Source organism: Wyeomyia smithii, chromosome 2, assembly GCF_029784165.1.
Source record: "Wyeomyia smithii strain HCP4-BCI-WySm-NY-G18 chromosome 2, ASM2978416v1, whole genome shotgun sequence".
Lineage (NCBI taxonomy): Eukaryota > Metazoa > Arthropoda > Insecta > Diptera > Culicidae > Wyeomyia > Wyeomyia smithii.
Window position 1 is genome coordinate 77488142 of NC_073695.1, and position 15920 is coordinate 77504061.

The 15920-nt window shown below is 37.8% G+C and overlaps 5 protein-coding genes across 7 annotated transcripts; 2 read left to right on the top strand and 3 right to left on the bottom strand.

Annotated features, from left to right (window-relative positions):
* Nucleotides 1-156: 156 nt before the first annotated feature.
* On the bottom strand, nucleotides 157-1611 carry LOC129724650 (uncharacterized). The gene is made up of 2 exons (XM_055679727.1): nucleotides 629-1611; nucleotides 157-448 (listed from the first exon to the last, which is right to left on the bottom strand). Exons 1-2 carry the CDS (start codon nucleotides 1541-1543, stop codon nucleotides 386-388), a joined length of 978 nt encoding a protein of 325 aa, XP_055535702.1. The 5' UTR covers nucleotides 1544-1611; the 3' UTR covers nucleotides 157-385.
* Nucleotides 1612-1852: 241 nt separating this feature from the next.
* LOC129724649 (solute carrier family 12 member 8) lies at nucleotides 1853-5751 on the top strand. 2 transcript variants are annotated; one of them, XM_055679724.1, is made up of 6 exons: nucleotides 1853-1871; nucleotides 2038-2570; nucleotides 2626-4093; nucleotides 4240-4518; nucleotides 4580-4758; nucleotides 4818-5751. In XM_055679724.1, exons 2-6 carry the CDS (start codon nucleotides 2530-2532, stop codon nucleotides 4975-4977), a joined length of 2127 nt encoding a protein of 708 aa, XP_055535699.1. In that variant the 5' UTR covers nucleotides 1853-1871; nucleotides 2038-2529; the 3' UTR covers nucleotides 4978-5751. The 2 variants fall into 2 exon arrangements, with proteins under 2 accessions (XP_055535699.1, XP_055535700.1); XM_055679725.1 differs by lacking the exon at nucleotides 1853-1871 and having other exon boundaries at nucleotides 1960-2050; nucleotides 2129-2570.
* A 445-nt stretch (nucleotides 5752-6196) lies between these two features.
* On the bottom strand, nucleotides 6197-7403 carry LOC129722496 (survival of motor neuron-related-splicing factor 30). The gene is made up of 4 exons (XM_055675955.1): nucleotides 7225-7403; nucleotides 6884-7140; nucleotides 6674-6820; nucleotides 6197-6613 (listed from the first exon to the last, which is right to left on the bottom strand). Exons 1-4 carry the CDS (start codon nucleotides 7264-7266, stop codon nucleotides 6343-6345), a joined length of 717 nt encoding a protein of 238 aa, XP_055531930.1. The 5' UTR covers nucleotides 7267-7403; the 3' UTR covers nucleotides 6197-6342.
* Nucleotides 7404-10295: 2892 nt separating this feature from the next.
* LOC129723850 (armadillo repeat-containing protein 6 homolog) lies at nucleotides 10296-12413 on the top strand. The gene is made up of 4 exons (XM_055678309.1): nucleotides 10296-10789; nucleotides 10844-11019; nucleotides 11072-11364; nucleotides 11592-12413. Exons 1-4 carry the CDS (start codon nucleotides 10505-10507, stop codon nucleotides 12227-12229), a joined length of 1392 nt encoding a protein of 463 aa, XP_055534284.1. The 5' UTR covers nucleotides 10296-10504; the 3' UTR covers nucleotides 12230-12413.
* Nucleotides 12414-12584: 171 nt separating this feature from the next.
* On the bottom strand, nucleotides 12585-15149 carry LOC129723851 (peptidyl-prolyl cis-trans isomerase FKBP8). Of its 2 annotated transcripts, none has more exons than XM_055678310.1 (6): nucleotides 14934-15149; nucleotides 14077-14744; nucleotides 13845-14012; nucleotides 13694-13783; nucleotides 13496-13636; nucleotides 12585-13382 (listed from the first exon to the last, which is right to left on the bottom strand). In XM_055678310.1, exons 2-6 carry the CDS (start codon nucleotides 14734-14736, stop codon nucleotides 13296-13298), a joined length of 1146 nt encoding a protein of 381 aa, XP_055534285.1. In that variant the 5' UTR covers nucleotides 14737-14744; nucleotides 14934-15149; the 3' UTR covers nucleotides 12585-13295. The 2 variants fall into 2 exon arrangements, with proteins under 2 accessions (XP_055534285.1, XP_055534286.1); XM_055678311.1 differs by having other exon boundaries at nucleotides 14077-14789.
* Nucleotides 15150-15920: the final 771 nt, after the last annotated feature.

Genomic DNA, 15920 nt, shown 5'->3' on the forward strand with positions numbered 1-15920 from the left:
AGTTAATACAGAGAACAAATTTATTTCGCATATTTCACACAATAAAATGTCAATACCAAAAACCAAATGAAACCCAACAACAGTTATTCTTCTTCGCCCCTCATATTCCATAAATGTTCAATTAGATCATTTCGCAACTGATAGTGCATTGCTGTATCATGAACCTGCTTATAGCGAGTTAAAAAGGCACTGAAATCTAGTTTCGAACACATAGGTACATTTGTAGTTGCGTTTTCGTAAGCAAACATATAATCAAAGGTAACTACATTATCTCTTTCATCCTCTATGATCATATTATGTAGAATAATGCATGTACGCATTATACTCCTGAGATCGTCTTTATTCCACAGCCTTGCAGGATTTTTCACTATCGCAAATCTTGCCATCAACACACCGAATGCCCGCTCGACGTCTTGCATTGCACTGCTTCTTGCATTTTTGCGAAGTGCTGTAAACAATGATAAATAGAATTATTCGTTATGCGTTGCAATCCAATTGAAATAAATGTTAACACAGTTTACAAAACAGTTTAAAAAAAATTCGCATGATACGTGAATAAAAGTTGTTTGGGCACAGTTAAGTCGAATCTAATATAAATATAATTTCTGTTTATTAGAGGGATGGTTACCTTTCTCTTTAGTCCAATTGGATGAGTTATTGTCTGAACCAAAGTAGCAAGCGGCGGATATATCCCATCAGCTAAATAATATCCGGAAGTGTAAGTTCTAGCATTCACAACAAATTTTACTGCTGGAGACTGCCCGCTATAGATTTCAGAAAATAGTGGCGAACGATTCAAAACATTTATATCATTGTTAGAGCCAGGCATTCCGAAGAAGGCATGCCATATCCAAAGATCATAAGATGCTACTGCTTCCAAGACTATGCTTGGCTTTTTTTGCTTTCCCTTATATTGGCCAGCCCATGCCGTAGGGCAGTTTTTCCACTCCCAATGGCAACAATCCAATGACCCCAACATACCAGGGAAACCGCGTTGCTCATTCTCTTTCAACAATCGCTGTATGTCAGCTTCATTTGGGTGTCGAAGGAATTCTTTCTCATAGAGTGTTTCAACCGTCTTGCAGAATTCTTTAAGACATTTGCGAGCAGTTGACTCAGCCATTCTAGTATACTCATCTAATGCATCAGCAGGAATTCCATAAGCTAGTTGCCTAACTGCGGCAGTACACTTTTGCAAGTAGTTCAATCCCAGTTGACCTGCAGCGTTGGGTTTGCGGATAAAATACTGGTTACTGTTTTTCACATCGTTTGCGATTTTTAAGAATAATTTGCGGCTCATACGAAATCGTCGACGAAACTGTGCATCAGTGTAAATGGAAGCTCCCGAAAAATAATCCTCATACAAACGTTGAGCACCCTCTTCCGCTACCCGATTGATGTTGGGTTTTTTCTTTGATCTGGAACCGCCATTTCTTGTAGCACAACTGCTAGTCAAAATGAAATGTGTGTGCACTAACAGATTTTCTGCAATAATCAGTTCATCTTCGCTAGAATCAGATGTAAAATATTCTGTATCATCCATTTTCAAATAAACGACAGCATTAGGTAAAGTTTCACTTTAAAATTCATTTCGCGATTCGATAAACGTCAGGCCAGTTCGAGGCTTGGTTAATAAATTATCAACTTACATAATAACAACTGGTGCCCAAGGGGGTTGCCAAACTTTTATGAGGACAGAAGAAGTTAATAAAATGACAACCTAAATAGCAATCATTGGTGCGCTTGCTCTTATGCATTATTCGCATTTTTTGAAATTCTTCACAAGGTACACAGTTTTGAAAGATTACACCGGTGATGTTTTGTTAAATTCAAGTGAACCAGTGTACAGGTTTAATGTGGGATTAAAATGTGTAAGTAAAACTTCAGAAAAACACATATTCTTTATTACGCTCAATTACAGCACTTTTCATCCACTCCTAACATTATCACCTTGTTTATTTACATTGTCCGATTGGTACCCTCGTTTGACACTGATTTGGTTCTTTGGTTTCATCTTTGCGGGACTCTTAAACATAGACTCTGGTTGAAGGTATACGCAAAAGTTTGCAGCTGGTCGTTGCCGTCGCAGGAACCAAGTAAAAAGAAATCGTGTTTTCTTATTTTCTAGTACCTACTACAGTGAAGATTGCAAAAGGCTGTGTTTTCCCCAGCATAGCGTATGAGAATGTTATCTGATGTGCAGAGGATTGAATTAACCTATTAGAGGAATACGTGGCTAGAAGAAAGTGGTATTATTGGAGAGAATTTTTTGACATGACATCACGTCATTTACTAAATCGATGATGATGATGATAACAATGACGGTTGATACGTGAAGTATATGGTGTACAACTTGGATCCTCGGATGTAGAGAAGAAACTTTCTGTTTACGTTTCTACACAGATAAAATATAACGTTAAACAGCTGTGTAAAACTTTGTATATTCATACGTGTTAGGAACGACTCGAACTGTCTTGCAAACAACGTTTAGCACTAATTTATTATACAATATCCCAATTTACCGAGAAAATGCCGGACAGTATCAACCGAAGCTCGGTTGATTGGTCTAGGTTAGTGTGAGATTGTGCTTTCTTCACTCCGATTCTATCAAAACTGATTTTCTAGATATGGTTTGGGAAACGATGATTCATCCCCTACGGAGCGGACCAGAGCCCGAGGCAACACTGGTGGTTTCGTGGATTTGGGAAACGAGTATGACTACGGTGCTGGCGGACATCACGCATCAGGGCGAGATGAAATTTTTGCTGAAGATCAAGGAGAGAAACCCTGGTGGAGAAGTAACTTTTTCATTTCACAGCCAGTGCTGTTCGGTACATGGGATGGAGTATTCACCTCCTGCTTGATCAACATATTTGGTGTTATCGTATTTCTGCGTTCTGGATGGATTGTGGCCGAAGCGGGTATAATGCATGCGGTACTGATAATTTTCTGTGCGGTCGCGATTGCGCTGGTATCGGTTCTATCTGCGGTTGGGATTTGCGAAAGATGTCGAGTGGAAAGTGGTGGTGTATATTTTTTGATCGCCCACACGCTTGGATCCAGATTTGGCGGATCGCTTGGATTGCTGTACTGTTTTGGCCAAGCGGTAGGCTGTGCACTAAACGTGTTGGGTTTCGGCGAATCGATGGCTGGTCTAGTTGGACTGGAGGGTAACAAGTGGGCGATCCGTTCATTTGCGATTGCGGCGGTGCTGCTGCTTGGAGTTATAAATGTAGCGGGAGTAAAATGGGTTGTTAAGCTGCAATTTGCTCTGTTAATCATCCTACTGATATCAGCTCTCAATTTTATGGTCGGAAGTTTCACCGGAGAGGATCCCGAACATGGCTTTGATGGCTGGGGCCACGGAAACATGGCACTTAACTTATGGCCTGAATACAGCTCAGGAACAAGCTGGTTTACAGTGTTTGGTGTGTTTTTTCCAACCATCACGGGTATCTTGTCCGGCATAAACATGAGTGGAGATTTGCGCGCTCCATCGACAGATATACCGAACGGAACGCTTGCTGCCTTGAGCACATCGACGTTTTTATATATGGTATTTATACTGTTTCTGGGAGCGACCTGTCAAAGGGCTCATCTCCTAACGGACTTCATGATCGCGGCCAAAGTATCAGCAATTCCTTTCCTTTTACTGGCCGGTATCTATGTTTCAAGCATGTCTTCATGTCTAGGCGCAATGTACGGAACTCCACGAGTGTTGCAAAGCATTGCCAATGAGAATGTAATTCCTGGAATCGGTAGACTTGGTATGGGTCGCGGTCCAAACAAGGTACCCCTGTATGCCATGGCTGTGGTAGCTTCGGTGACCACTGCTTTCATTATTGTTGGAGACATCAACACTCTCGCACCAATCGTCACAATGCCCTTTCTGTTGACATATGCATGCATCGATTATTCGTACTTTGCACTAGCACAAACTTTTGATATACAAAACGCACGAGAGGAACGGTTTCGGATACAGGCGCAGAGCCCTTTGTATGAAACAAGAAACTATGGTGCAGCGGGAGACTATCATGACAATAATGATTTGGACCAATTGTTTCCGGAGCGAACCAGGCATAAGAACTTATTGGTAAGTAACTAAAATAAATTAACCTTTCTATTTTACATCATTTTAGTAACTTTTCTGATTTCATGATATGCAACTCATGATCATGACTGAAAGTTCCTTTATCATACAGACTGAATAACTTCTAATTTTTGTTACACCCATTTAAGAGTCCTGCCAACTCTCCTCACCATGTGCCTTCAACAACAGTCAATGCTGAGCCCATCGCAAACGGGACGGCTGGCAGCAGTGCTTACCCAAACGGAGGCTTATCTAATAGTACGTCCATCAACAGTGAAGTGATTTTCCGCGATGGAACCAACAGCACTGGCACTAACTCGCTACATCAAGCTGACGATGAACCAATTGCGCCTATTCGTCCACCGATTCACTCCAAAACGAAAAACTGGTATTCTGGCTTTTGTAATCGGTGGGCATCATTGTTGGGGGTAAGTTAAAAAAAAAGTGGAATAGTAGCCACATGAACTGTTTATCTTTTTTTTATTTTAGGCGGGCATAAAAGTGTTCGTGATGATGCTCGTGAACTGGGTTTTCGCTCTAATTTGTATGGTCACCGTATTCGTGGTATGGTTTTACGTAGGAACTGCGAATCCTGCTGTCAAACCTGGACTGGCTCACGAGTTCCGTTTTTTCATTTGGCTGAAAAACGGTGTTTTCAGATGTTTCGGGTTGGTAGCTTGGTTTAGTTTTTCAGTTTTTGGAAATAAACATTATTCCCAAATTTTAGTAAACGAGTTCACGACTACGAGCAAGTGGTAGTAACGCCGTCCTGTCCAAATGTTCCGTTAGCAGCGGCTCAATTAAACGAAGAGAACGAAGACTTTGCCTCTCGACGACGGTATCATCAGTCGGCTGTGGTTCATGGACAATACGTGGACGACGTGTGAATACCAAGCAACGGATTAGTCGGCCCTACTCAGTTGAAAAAAAGAGAACACAATCGTTCAACACACGTAACACACTGAGCATTACTTTTTTCCGCAGTAGTTAGAAAGCTAGAAACAATATTTGTACATTTATACATAGATACAGAACAAAAATTCGTCGGTTGACCACCAAAGCAAACTAATAGTCTGACGCGACAACTTAAGTAAAAAGTATTTAAAGTAAAATCAAAACAATGGTCACAGAAGAATAAAAAAAACTTTTTAGTTACGAAAGTCACGCGCAATCTTTAAGCAATAAGTGTGAGATATTGGTCAAGTACCGCCGTCTATTCGTTTAAAGTTCTGCTTTTGTAAATATCGTATTTTTCCTAGTAACGTCCTTAGTTTACGGAAAAAAATATTTATCAAGATGACGGTTATTTAAACTATTCTACGTACCACTAATTACTAATACCAGTGTACTAAAAACTAAATTTGTTGAGATTCGCAGCTGGATTAATTTATAGTCTTATCTAGTTTTATAAACGCATATCTGTAAAACACTCAAGTGTTGATAATATTAAGAAGAAACAACTGTTTAATACACTTATACAACATGTACGTTTCCAGCATTTAACAAACACTGTATGATTATATTATCCAAGATAATTGATTTTCATATCAATTGTGATGTGATATGAAATTCATCCTTCAAAACTTTGTTGTTGTCCCTCAATTTAAACCATTCCTTTTTATAAAAGTGTAATAATAATAGCTGTTTTTGTAACTATAGTAGTCTACTCAGTTTTTCTGTTGAAACAGTCCTATGTTTGGCCGATTTAATAATGTTTGGAATTATTAGGAATTATCTGTTGTTGAAAACTCTGTATCAAATTTATTTTGGATATGATCAATTCAAACTATGAGGCCATCCACATACCACGTGGACAGCTTTGGCGGGGGGGGGGGGTCAGTGTGATGTCCATGGTCCATACAAAAATTTTAGAATTTATATGGGCAGTTGTCCGGGGGGGGGGGGGGGGGGGGTTAATTAAAATCGTTGAAAAACTGTCCACGTGGTATGTGGATGGCTCCTATGCACATCGAAACAACGGAAAGCGCAGTGAATTTGCCTCACCCAAAGGCATGAGTTACAATAAAAAAAAACTTACAAACGAACGGAAGAAGCTACAAAAGCGAAGATCCAGTGAACATTTCGGAGAAATGTGCTATCAAACTCTTGTACTGTTGTTCTAAAGATATTCGTTTTAATTTCATGTGATTAACAGCTAAAAATGGAGAGAAATATTTCGCCTAGACCCCAAGATTACCCAGGGTTCCGCAAAATATCCGTTCAGTATTACATAGAAAATGTACGATTAATGTCTAAACGCCTTTACGATACTTTTCCCCGTGAGTAAACTCGGTCATCGGTTTACCCGACACACCACAGGTTCCAATGCCGACCCGTCCATTCACGTTTTCAGGTGAGGCGAATATACTTTTACATTTCACACCCGTTTTTTTAGTGTTTTTCGCCGCAAATTGAAGCCATTTGTTTTTCTCTGATTCTCGTTCCTCTTCAAGCTCTTTGAAACGCTGCTGTTTCTTTTGTTTCTTTTTCTTGAGATATTCTTTCTGGTTAGGTCGCATCCGTCTGAAATCATAAAATTTATTGAAATCACCGATGAGAGTCATATTGCCTTGTGTTACTTACTTGTTACTATTCGTCGGAAATACTTCATTACGGATTTTTCTTTCCTTCAGTTCCGGTATAACTGTGGTACTTCTGTTCTGATAAGCATCGAACACGACGCTGACCTCTCCGTTGTCAGTAATTGCTTCGATTGTTGCGTCGTAGTATCTGCCGATAAAAAAATCGATTTATAAACATTACGGTAGGACGCAATAAAGCTGGTTTACTCACTGCCCATCCTCAATCCACTTGGCCGAGCACTTGTCCCCAACTTTCCAAATAACGGTGGGTTTATAGGGTTTCTTTTCTGCCGCGGAGAATGCGTCAAAGTAGCTCGTGCTAGCAGGCTCTACGTATGCACTTTTTTTTAATTCAGCCTCCTGCTGTGCTCGAATCAAGTCCTTCGTCAAATCAATGACTTCCTCCAAATCTTGCTTAAGCTTGAGAAGTTCCAAGTTTTCCGGATCCGTAAGTAACGCAGCTTCCACCTAACATTAAAAACATAACAAGTAAACAAAGCGTAAGGGAAAGAGGAGCTACAAATATCAAAAGAAATAGCACATCTCACGTACCTGTTGTAGCTGGAGTTTATAGTTTTGCAAATCATCGGCCATTCTGAAAAATTTCAAACAAATACAAGCTACAATATCGACTGAAATGGAAAATGTTCCTAATCGTTTTGCAGCAAATATTGGTTCACAAATTTTGACTTCCCGTGACTATTTTTGACGTTTTCATTTAGGTATCAAAAAATCAATGATATTAACACAGGGTTGACATTATATTGGCTTAGGTTGCACTGAAACAATCTGTGCGTATTCCTAATCCAGGTATTTAAGGAATTACTTGGTGAAGCTTCGTCTCCAATCCTCCAATAACAAATCTAACGTAATTTTTCAAACCGGCATAAGTCACAAATAAAGGTTTTAATATTATGTTATTGTGAAACATGTAATGAGAGCGCTTACTTGATAAAAGTTACGAAAGCTGACTTTTCGGACCATAACCGAGTTTTTTTTTCTATGTACCGTCGAATCAGATATTTTTCCCGCTTAGTCAAATGTCGGATGTCCAGAAGAAATCAAAGAAAAGCAAGTTCCCGCTTAGTTATAAATAAATGCCGGACGCCCAGCACAAGTCGAACAGGAGTAATAAAAGGGCAAAAGAAGAGTGTTGGTTGTCATCAACGCAAACACAATATAATTTTACAACCAGGCGCAAATATTACACGTTGAACGAAGCAACAGATTTAAAAGCCTGCTCGCACCTATACAAATTTCCATTCGGAACTGCTTGTGAAAACCGAATCGGCCAGTTTGGCGGTTATGCGGGAAACGCATTCGGAAAACTGAAAACTGATGTTCGGATGAAATGTTTGTGAGGTAGAGCTACCAGTGCTTTAGTACAAACATTTTTTGAAACATCACAGTTTCACACTGAAACTTAAAAAAAAATTCGATTGCTGAAATTCTGTACAAATGTGCATTTCAAATCAAAATTTTGTATGAATTCTGTATTCTGTATCATTTCTGTATCGTGGTCAAAAAATCTGTATAATACAGAAAAATCTGTATACTAGGCAGCCCTGATTAGCACAGAAGTAAGTGGAATTTACTTGGAAGTAACGTGTCGTTTTTCAAAGTGTATATATACGAGATTTACAAAACAAAAAGCTTAGCCATGTTATTTCCGGAGTACTTCGTGATAAGGGTGAATCTAACAAACTGTAAACGAATAGAGATTTTACCGAAAACGTATGAAGTGAGCTTTTATCTACCTTCAAACTTCAAATAAATAATGTATCTCTTTTCTAACTATTAAAATGTACGATGTTTGTTAAGGGCGAAATCTACTTTATATCAAAACGAAATAGCATGAGGAATACGCCCTTTCTGTTTTTTACGTTAGTAAAAGGCGAAACTTGACTTCGTCTTGATGAATGGACGGAATTAAAGTTGTCTACAAAATAAACATTAAAAATAAAGGGCGTATTCCAACACAATAACGTAACCACGGCGTATAGTAGTATAGTAGATACCACATACATAAGACATCCCGAAAAAAAATTTACGATGTATTTTGCGGTGAGAACAGTAAACGGACAATGTTTTTTATTGTAACCGTAAAAAACACGGTATTGTTACTGTAAGCTTGCAAACGATTGTTGTCATTACCATGTTTTAACAACGTTTTTTGTTGTTGAATCTACCAGCGACAATAATTTTACCATGAAAAACATTGTCAGTGACTTCTAAATGTATGGGAAAATGCTGTTAAGATGCATAACGACCCCCCTTTTTCATGGTAAAAATGGCAAAAACGATTTTTTTTATTGTTCTGGACAATGACATTTAATGTAAAATTGATGTATTTACAATGAAAAACATAGTTAAATTATGGTATAGCTATGTACAATTACAGCAACTTTTAAGGTTTTTTTAATGTTATTGTTTTTTTCGGGATACGTAGCATTCAGGAAGAAATCTTCCGAAAAAGTTGGTACAAAATGAACTACTCGAATGGTACCACCCTCTGAATAAAATTACTGTTTGAGTTGTTTTTTAAGGCAGTGTACCTGCGCAGCCCTGCATTTGTCTCGTTCCTACTCGAAAAATGCTGCATTGATTTTGTAAATAACTTTTTGACAGTTCCTTATGGGGTTTTCTTTGAGACTCGATAAAGCCGAAAAAAAGAAAATTTATTTTGTTTTTTATTTGCGAGCAGTTTGACAGAGCGAGGTACGGAGTACTATGGGGCAACGTGTACCAGAAAAATACGCCAGTGTTACGTATGTCTTATGTATGTGGCGATACGGGCGATACTGTCGAGCAAATCAAAATAAGGCGCATAGTAAAGGGTGATACTGTCGAGCAGATCTAAATAAGGCGCAAAGTAGAGGGGGATACTTTCGAGTAGATCGAAAAAGTTGCATAGTAAAGGGCGAAACTACAAATTCTCGAATATACAATGTAAAGCGACTGAAATTCAAGTTTTAGGTTTACCATGTACAAAGCTAGAACAATTTTGCATTCATTAGAGTATTTGGATGACAAATATATTGTTCCACCGTTGTTTAGGCTTTGAATTCGTGATTGAAAACTTTGTTTATCTCTTTTGAGTTTTGTAGCCATTTTAAGATTCGCCCAGTGAATAAGTAAAGGTATGTTTAGACTATCTGATTTTTTCATCAGATTCGAGCTGATTGCTCGAAAATATATCGAATGCAATGTTGGTTTACGTTTACACCTATTCGATATTGTGATTCGACATGCCGTTCGATTTGTCGAAGGGAATAGGAACGTTTCTATTTTTCGTTCGACTCCAAGAACATAGCAACCTTTGAATTTTTTTAAGTTTTTTGTTTTGGCTTTCCATAACAAACATCATTTTCGTTTTTTGTGTCCTGGCAAATATTCAAATCGAGGAAAAATGACATTCATTTGGCAGTTCTTCCTCTCGACTTGTGCAAGCAGTGTGAACACCGCCATACAAACGGGTTTGAGCAGACTACCGATTTCTGCCGTAGTCAAAATCAGACCGACATGTCTAATAGTCTAAACGTACCTTAAGATATATTCGCTCAGTGTGAATAAGTTGATATCGATATTGTCGTACGCACGATATGAAATTAATATCGATAACTTTATCATCCCTATTGTGATTATTAACGTTGGCTAAACAAGTTTCTAATTTTGGAATTCGAGTTATACATTTATAAAATCATTTTTTGGCTGAAGGTGGATTATAAATAACATCATAAATTGACCATTTATTTAAAAACTCAGTATTTTTATTGAAAACTGTAAACAATCAAGATTTTGTTCAGTGATAAATTATAACCAGAGCGACAGAATGGCGAAAGTTATTACTCAGGAAACATTCGATGAGGTTCTCAAAGAAAACGTTGTTGAATTCTCCATGACAGTGGAAGAAGCTCGCGAGGAAACTATTAAACAATTTGAAGCGCAAGGGATTAATTTGGCTAACATTATCAAGGATCTCAATCTTAACCCGGAATCGGGAGTTCCACTGTTGAACGAAAGCATAGAATATCTGAAAAGCAATCTGGCAGAATATGAATCCCATGAGGATGCGGTTCGTACCCATCTGGCGACAGTTATAGCCGAAAGTAAATTGGTAAGAGGTAAATGGGGGGCTCGATATACATTACTTGCTTTACTTTACTTGCAGGGTGTTCCTCATCGAGTACTGGCATCCAATTTAGGAGCGTACGAATTAGCTGTGAACCAACTCGAAAATGAGGTAGCGAACAAAGAACTGCTAGGTCTACTTGTACAGACAGCGAACGCAATCATTCATAAGCAACCGGATATATTCAATCCAAAATCATTGCAAGTTATCACCAGGTATAATTAATTTTACATATCTTACTGTTAGCTTGATTACTTTGACTTTTAGACTTCTAATGACTGAAACCAATGTAGCCATTGTATGTGATTTACTTCGGTGGTTACAAAAAACGTGTATTCTTCATGAAATGAACCGACATTTGATTATGGATGATGAGCTCTGTTTGAAGCAATTAAAAATGCTCCTAGACCACGATGCGAATGAAATTGTCAAAAATGTCTGTTTGCTTTTCCGATATCTGATTCTAGATGATGACATTCGGGTTGAGTTTGGAAAAGCTCATGAACACGCTAGAACATTAGCTACCGAGACACTTGCAGATATCACCAAGTTGTTGTTCAGTAAGTTTTTTGACATAGCTCCTTATATGCAGTCGGAGACACCCCGTTGAATTTTATTTGAAAACATGTGCATTAATATATGCAGAACCCTTATTCTGGTTGGCAGTATCAAAAAGTTGACGGAATTAAGAGACACAGACTCAGTTGAATCAACATCAGCGTGTCTCCGGCATTGAACTGTTTTATTAGAATAAAATTGATTCTATGTATATATTTTACTATTCCAGAATACAAATCAGACCAAGACCTCATTTGTGAACTGCTTTTAACAATAGCTTCTCTAACAGTTCGTAACGAATTCTGTCAGGTTGTAGAAGATGCCGGTGGTATTAAATTTATTATGGATGCAATGGTTGAATATTGCGATTCAATCAAACTGATCAGGGAAGCGTGCAAACTGCTAAAGGCTCTAGCAGGAAATGATACCGTAAAAATTCATATTATTCAAAACGGTGCTGCGCCGCTACTTGAATCGGCACTAAATCGCCATAAAGACAACGAAGTGTTTGCTCGACATGCGTTGGCGTGTGTCGCCACATTGGTGCTGCGAGACAAGAACAATAGTAAAGCTCTTTTCGAAACTGGAATCGCCGAAACCATTGTGCAGACTATGAAAATACATCCACAAAGTAAGATTGTTCAACGAAACGGCGCTTGGTCGATACGAAATATGGTCTCTCGTTCACGAGAGCAATGTGATGCATTCCTGTCCCATGGCGTAGAGGATGTTCTCAATCAAGCATTGACAGATCATCCGACTATTGCCCACGACATCAAGTCAGCATTGCGAGATCTTGGTTGCAAAGTTCATTTGAACGAGGAATGGAAGGCCCGTTCGGATATTCAAATCAAGCATGATGAATGAAAAGTATTATTACGTTACTAACTTCACTATACCTCTAAATACCGTACTTGATTTTTTTTCTAACCTTCGAATATTGTATTTTGGACTGCACAAAAGTTTTTTTAATCCGTTTACCACTATTAAAAACGAAATTATTTAACACGCTTGTTATATGTTACTAATAAATCAATATTTGAAATCAGAATTTCTTAGTTTTGATTGTAGAAGTACATACAAAAGAAATGATAACACATCTGGGTATTAAGCACACAACGAATTATAAATGTTTTCTCATTGGGAAATAAAACATTTATTTAATTACAATTGAAGAATATTGATAGGATGGTTAAAAGTAGTTGAATAGAAACAGCACGTGTGTAAGCATACATATTTATTTTCTTATACAAATAATCTACACACACAACGCTTTTTAACCTGGATCTGTTGGAATGACAAAAAACGTTTGCCGAGAACGATTACATTATAGATATTGCTAACGTTAAATATAATAGAAAATATGTAGTCAACAGTACAAATAAAGAACCGACGGGTTTTGTATCGCTGTAGATAAGATAAAAATCGCATTGATTAGCAAGGTCAGATATAAAAAGATAGCTGCGCCCGAATTCAAGCGAGCGTGGTGAAAGTTAAAACAAATGCCGTTTGAATCACGCTGTTTGCTATTCTCCAAATAAAGATTGTGGTTTTTGCTGTCACCTCGAATCTGATTTAATGATTTTCCTATTACTTCATAGTATAAGAGAGTGTAATGCTTAAAAGACTACCAGCTTTCCCTACACATACCTTCTGCACACTTTCCTCAACATCTCTAATTTTAGAACAATGGAAAACTGTTTATACCCGGGATTATATAAGTAAATTATATTCAAACACATTCATGTGCGAACAATTTACTTTGATGCATAGGGACAAATGGGATAAAATGCTGCTTTTGTTCGGTCTTGTTAGCCTCGAAAGAAAACGTTCTCTAAACAGCACAGCTTTTTCTCGAAAGTACCAGTTTATATGAACCACCGCCAATTGTTCTATTTTCTAGTTATTATTACGTTCTTCAGCTCTCAGACGCCTAGAAGTATTTATTGTTATATCGATAGATGGCTACACCGGCAACACCAATCAGGATAGATCCCATCAAATAGCCCCACAGTTTGAACTGCAAATAAAAAGAGCTCAGGTCAGCGAACGCGAAATTTGTGCAATATTGCTTTTACTCTAATACAAATGGAAAATACGATACTATGTGCTAGATATTGCAGCATGTTTTACCTTAGATGCTTCACGATTTTGGGTTATAGGTGTTGCTTTCGATTTTTGCTCCAATTTCTGTGCGTGGCCAAGCATCTTTTGGTAAAGGTCTTTCTCATTGCGCGCTTCTCTTTTTGATTTGAGAATGAGTTTTGAAAGTTCCTAGAAAAAACTATTTTTTAGTTTATCTTGGCAAACATACATTTTGAATCAACATACGGATTGAATCAATTTGTCGTCCTCGTCAATAGTGGCGGCCTTCTGTAGAAGGGTAATTGCTGCTTTGGTATCGCCTTTAGCATCCATAATCTAAAAATTAGAAAACAAATAAGGAAAAAAAGATCTTCAAATCTTATTTACTGTTCTGTACCTTTCCTTTTCGAAATAATGCTTTTGCATTATTCGGTTGACACTGCAGTACATGATCTACAGACTTTGATGCCGCGTCATATGCTGCGATTTTGAGTTGAGCAAGAGCCAAATTATTATAAACTTTCATGCGGTCTTCCAAAAGATCTTGCAACTCCGCATTTGTTGGCTGAAATGTGCAAAAAAATCGTCAAAGTACTAGAATACAACCTGGTCTCATTGGTATTGCCTACTTCTAAATCTCCACTAGACGTTGGATTGGTAATGCCGCCTTCACTTTCATCTAGGTACTCCAGTGCTCGCCGGTAGCTTTGGATAGCCAAATTATATTCCTGTCGCTTCATCCAAAAATTTCCCCTTAGACGTTTTTTGTTACCAATCTCTTTTCGTGCGGCATATGACTTACACTCTAGGTCATTCTCTTCCTTAGTCGACAGCAGTTCCACTGTGTAGATGATTTTTGCATTCGGTGGAACATTTCGTTCGGGATGATCCTCATCCTTAAGCCCTTGTTCACCATAAGCAAACCTTGCGTCTACTACCACCTCCGCTTGTTCACCAACGTTCATTAACTTAAGAGCCATATCCAAACCCTGTACCACTTCGACATCATCGATCTGAACCACATAATTTTGCTCCTGTTCCACCAGAGTACCATCCTCTAGGCGTCCAGTGAAGTTAATAACTGCAATATCACGGCTTTCTGGACGTTCGCCCTGGCCCTCTTTCAGCACCTTTTTTAACAGAGATCCATTGCCCAAAATGTCCATAGTGTCATTTTTCTGCTCGACTGGCGGATCCTTCTGTTGTTCTGAGTTCATTTCAGCTCGTTCTTGTTCATTGAGGTTTGAGAGATCCTCAAAAGAGCTGCTACTGGACTTTTCCGCATCCATGATGTTCACTGTGCACAGTGTAAAATAGTAAAAGTATTTGGAGCAATTATTAGCTGAAAATTTAGATTGGGTAACAACAAAGATTTTTTTTGATAAGGCTTATATGACGTTCAACGCTACATGGTACAAAACTTTGCAAGTGAAAGCTCTAGAATATTAAATTCTGCATATCATTCAACCTTCTGATAGGAACATACCTAACTGCGCACTCGAATCACTGTATCCGAATAACGAAATCGAAATTGTTTTTCTTTGTTGAAAATTTAAAAGAGATGTTTTTATACACAAGAAAACAGCAAAGTTACACAAACCAAATAAAAATATATTAACTACGCGATCTGATCTGATGTTGGATTTGCTATACAGCAAAAGTTGCTATGATTCAATGTTGCGATGCAAAATGTGTCAACATTCACAGCGCACAGTGAAAAATATGTGTGTGATAGCCCTGATCACATAAGGTATATATTTTCTAGAAATTAGAATTAGTTCATCATATTTATCGCGAAATTTATTTATGTTCTTTAGAGTTGTTAAATAATGTAATATAAATCGTTGAATATTTTCAGTATTATAAAAGCTTCAAAAAAATTATTTGTAATACAAATTATTTTCTAGCCGCATATAAAAACGAATAGTTGATGTAATTTATTCTGGCAACAAATTGATTTCATAACTTAAGCCTGTAGTACACTCCTTGTCTAATGGTCAAATATTTGACCTTCTGACATAATGGTCAAATATATTTGACATCATGGTTGTTGTTTGCCCGTGTTTGCCCCATGTTAAAATTGGAGAGTGACAAATCGTTTAGATGATTTTACGTGATGAATAGTCGTAGAAAAGAGCGAGACGTCTGTGCAAGCGCGGCAGTGTTTTTGTAATAACCTATTTCAATTCATGTTTTCAGCCACTGAAAGGAGCACAACAACAACAACTATTGATATGTCATGAAAAAGTCAAAAAAGTCCATCGCTCTTTTTGGAAACACAATATAACGGACCCTTTTCATATGTTTTTCGAATCCGTTTTAATTATTTTTCCGCGTTTTCCACTTTAAAAATTTGAAAATTTCAGCTATGGAAGGCAGTCAACCGAGATTTTCTTCACATGCCATGTTGTATTTATGTTGTATTTTATAATTTATTTTTAACAATCTCACATTATACATGATCATATCTACA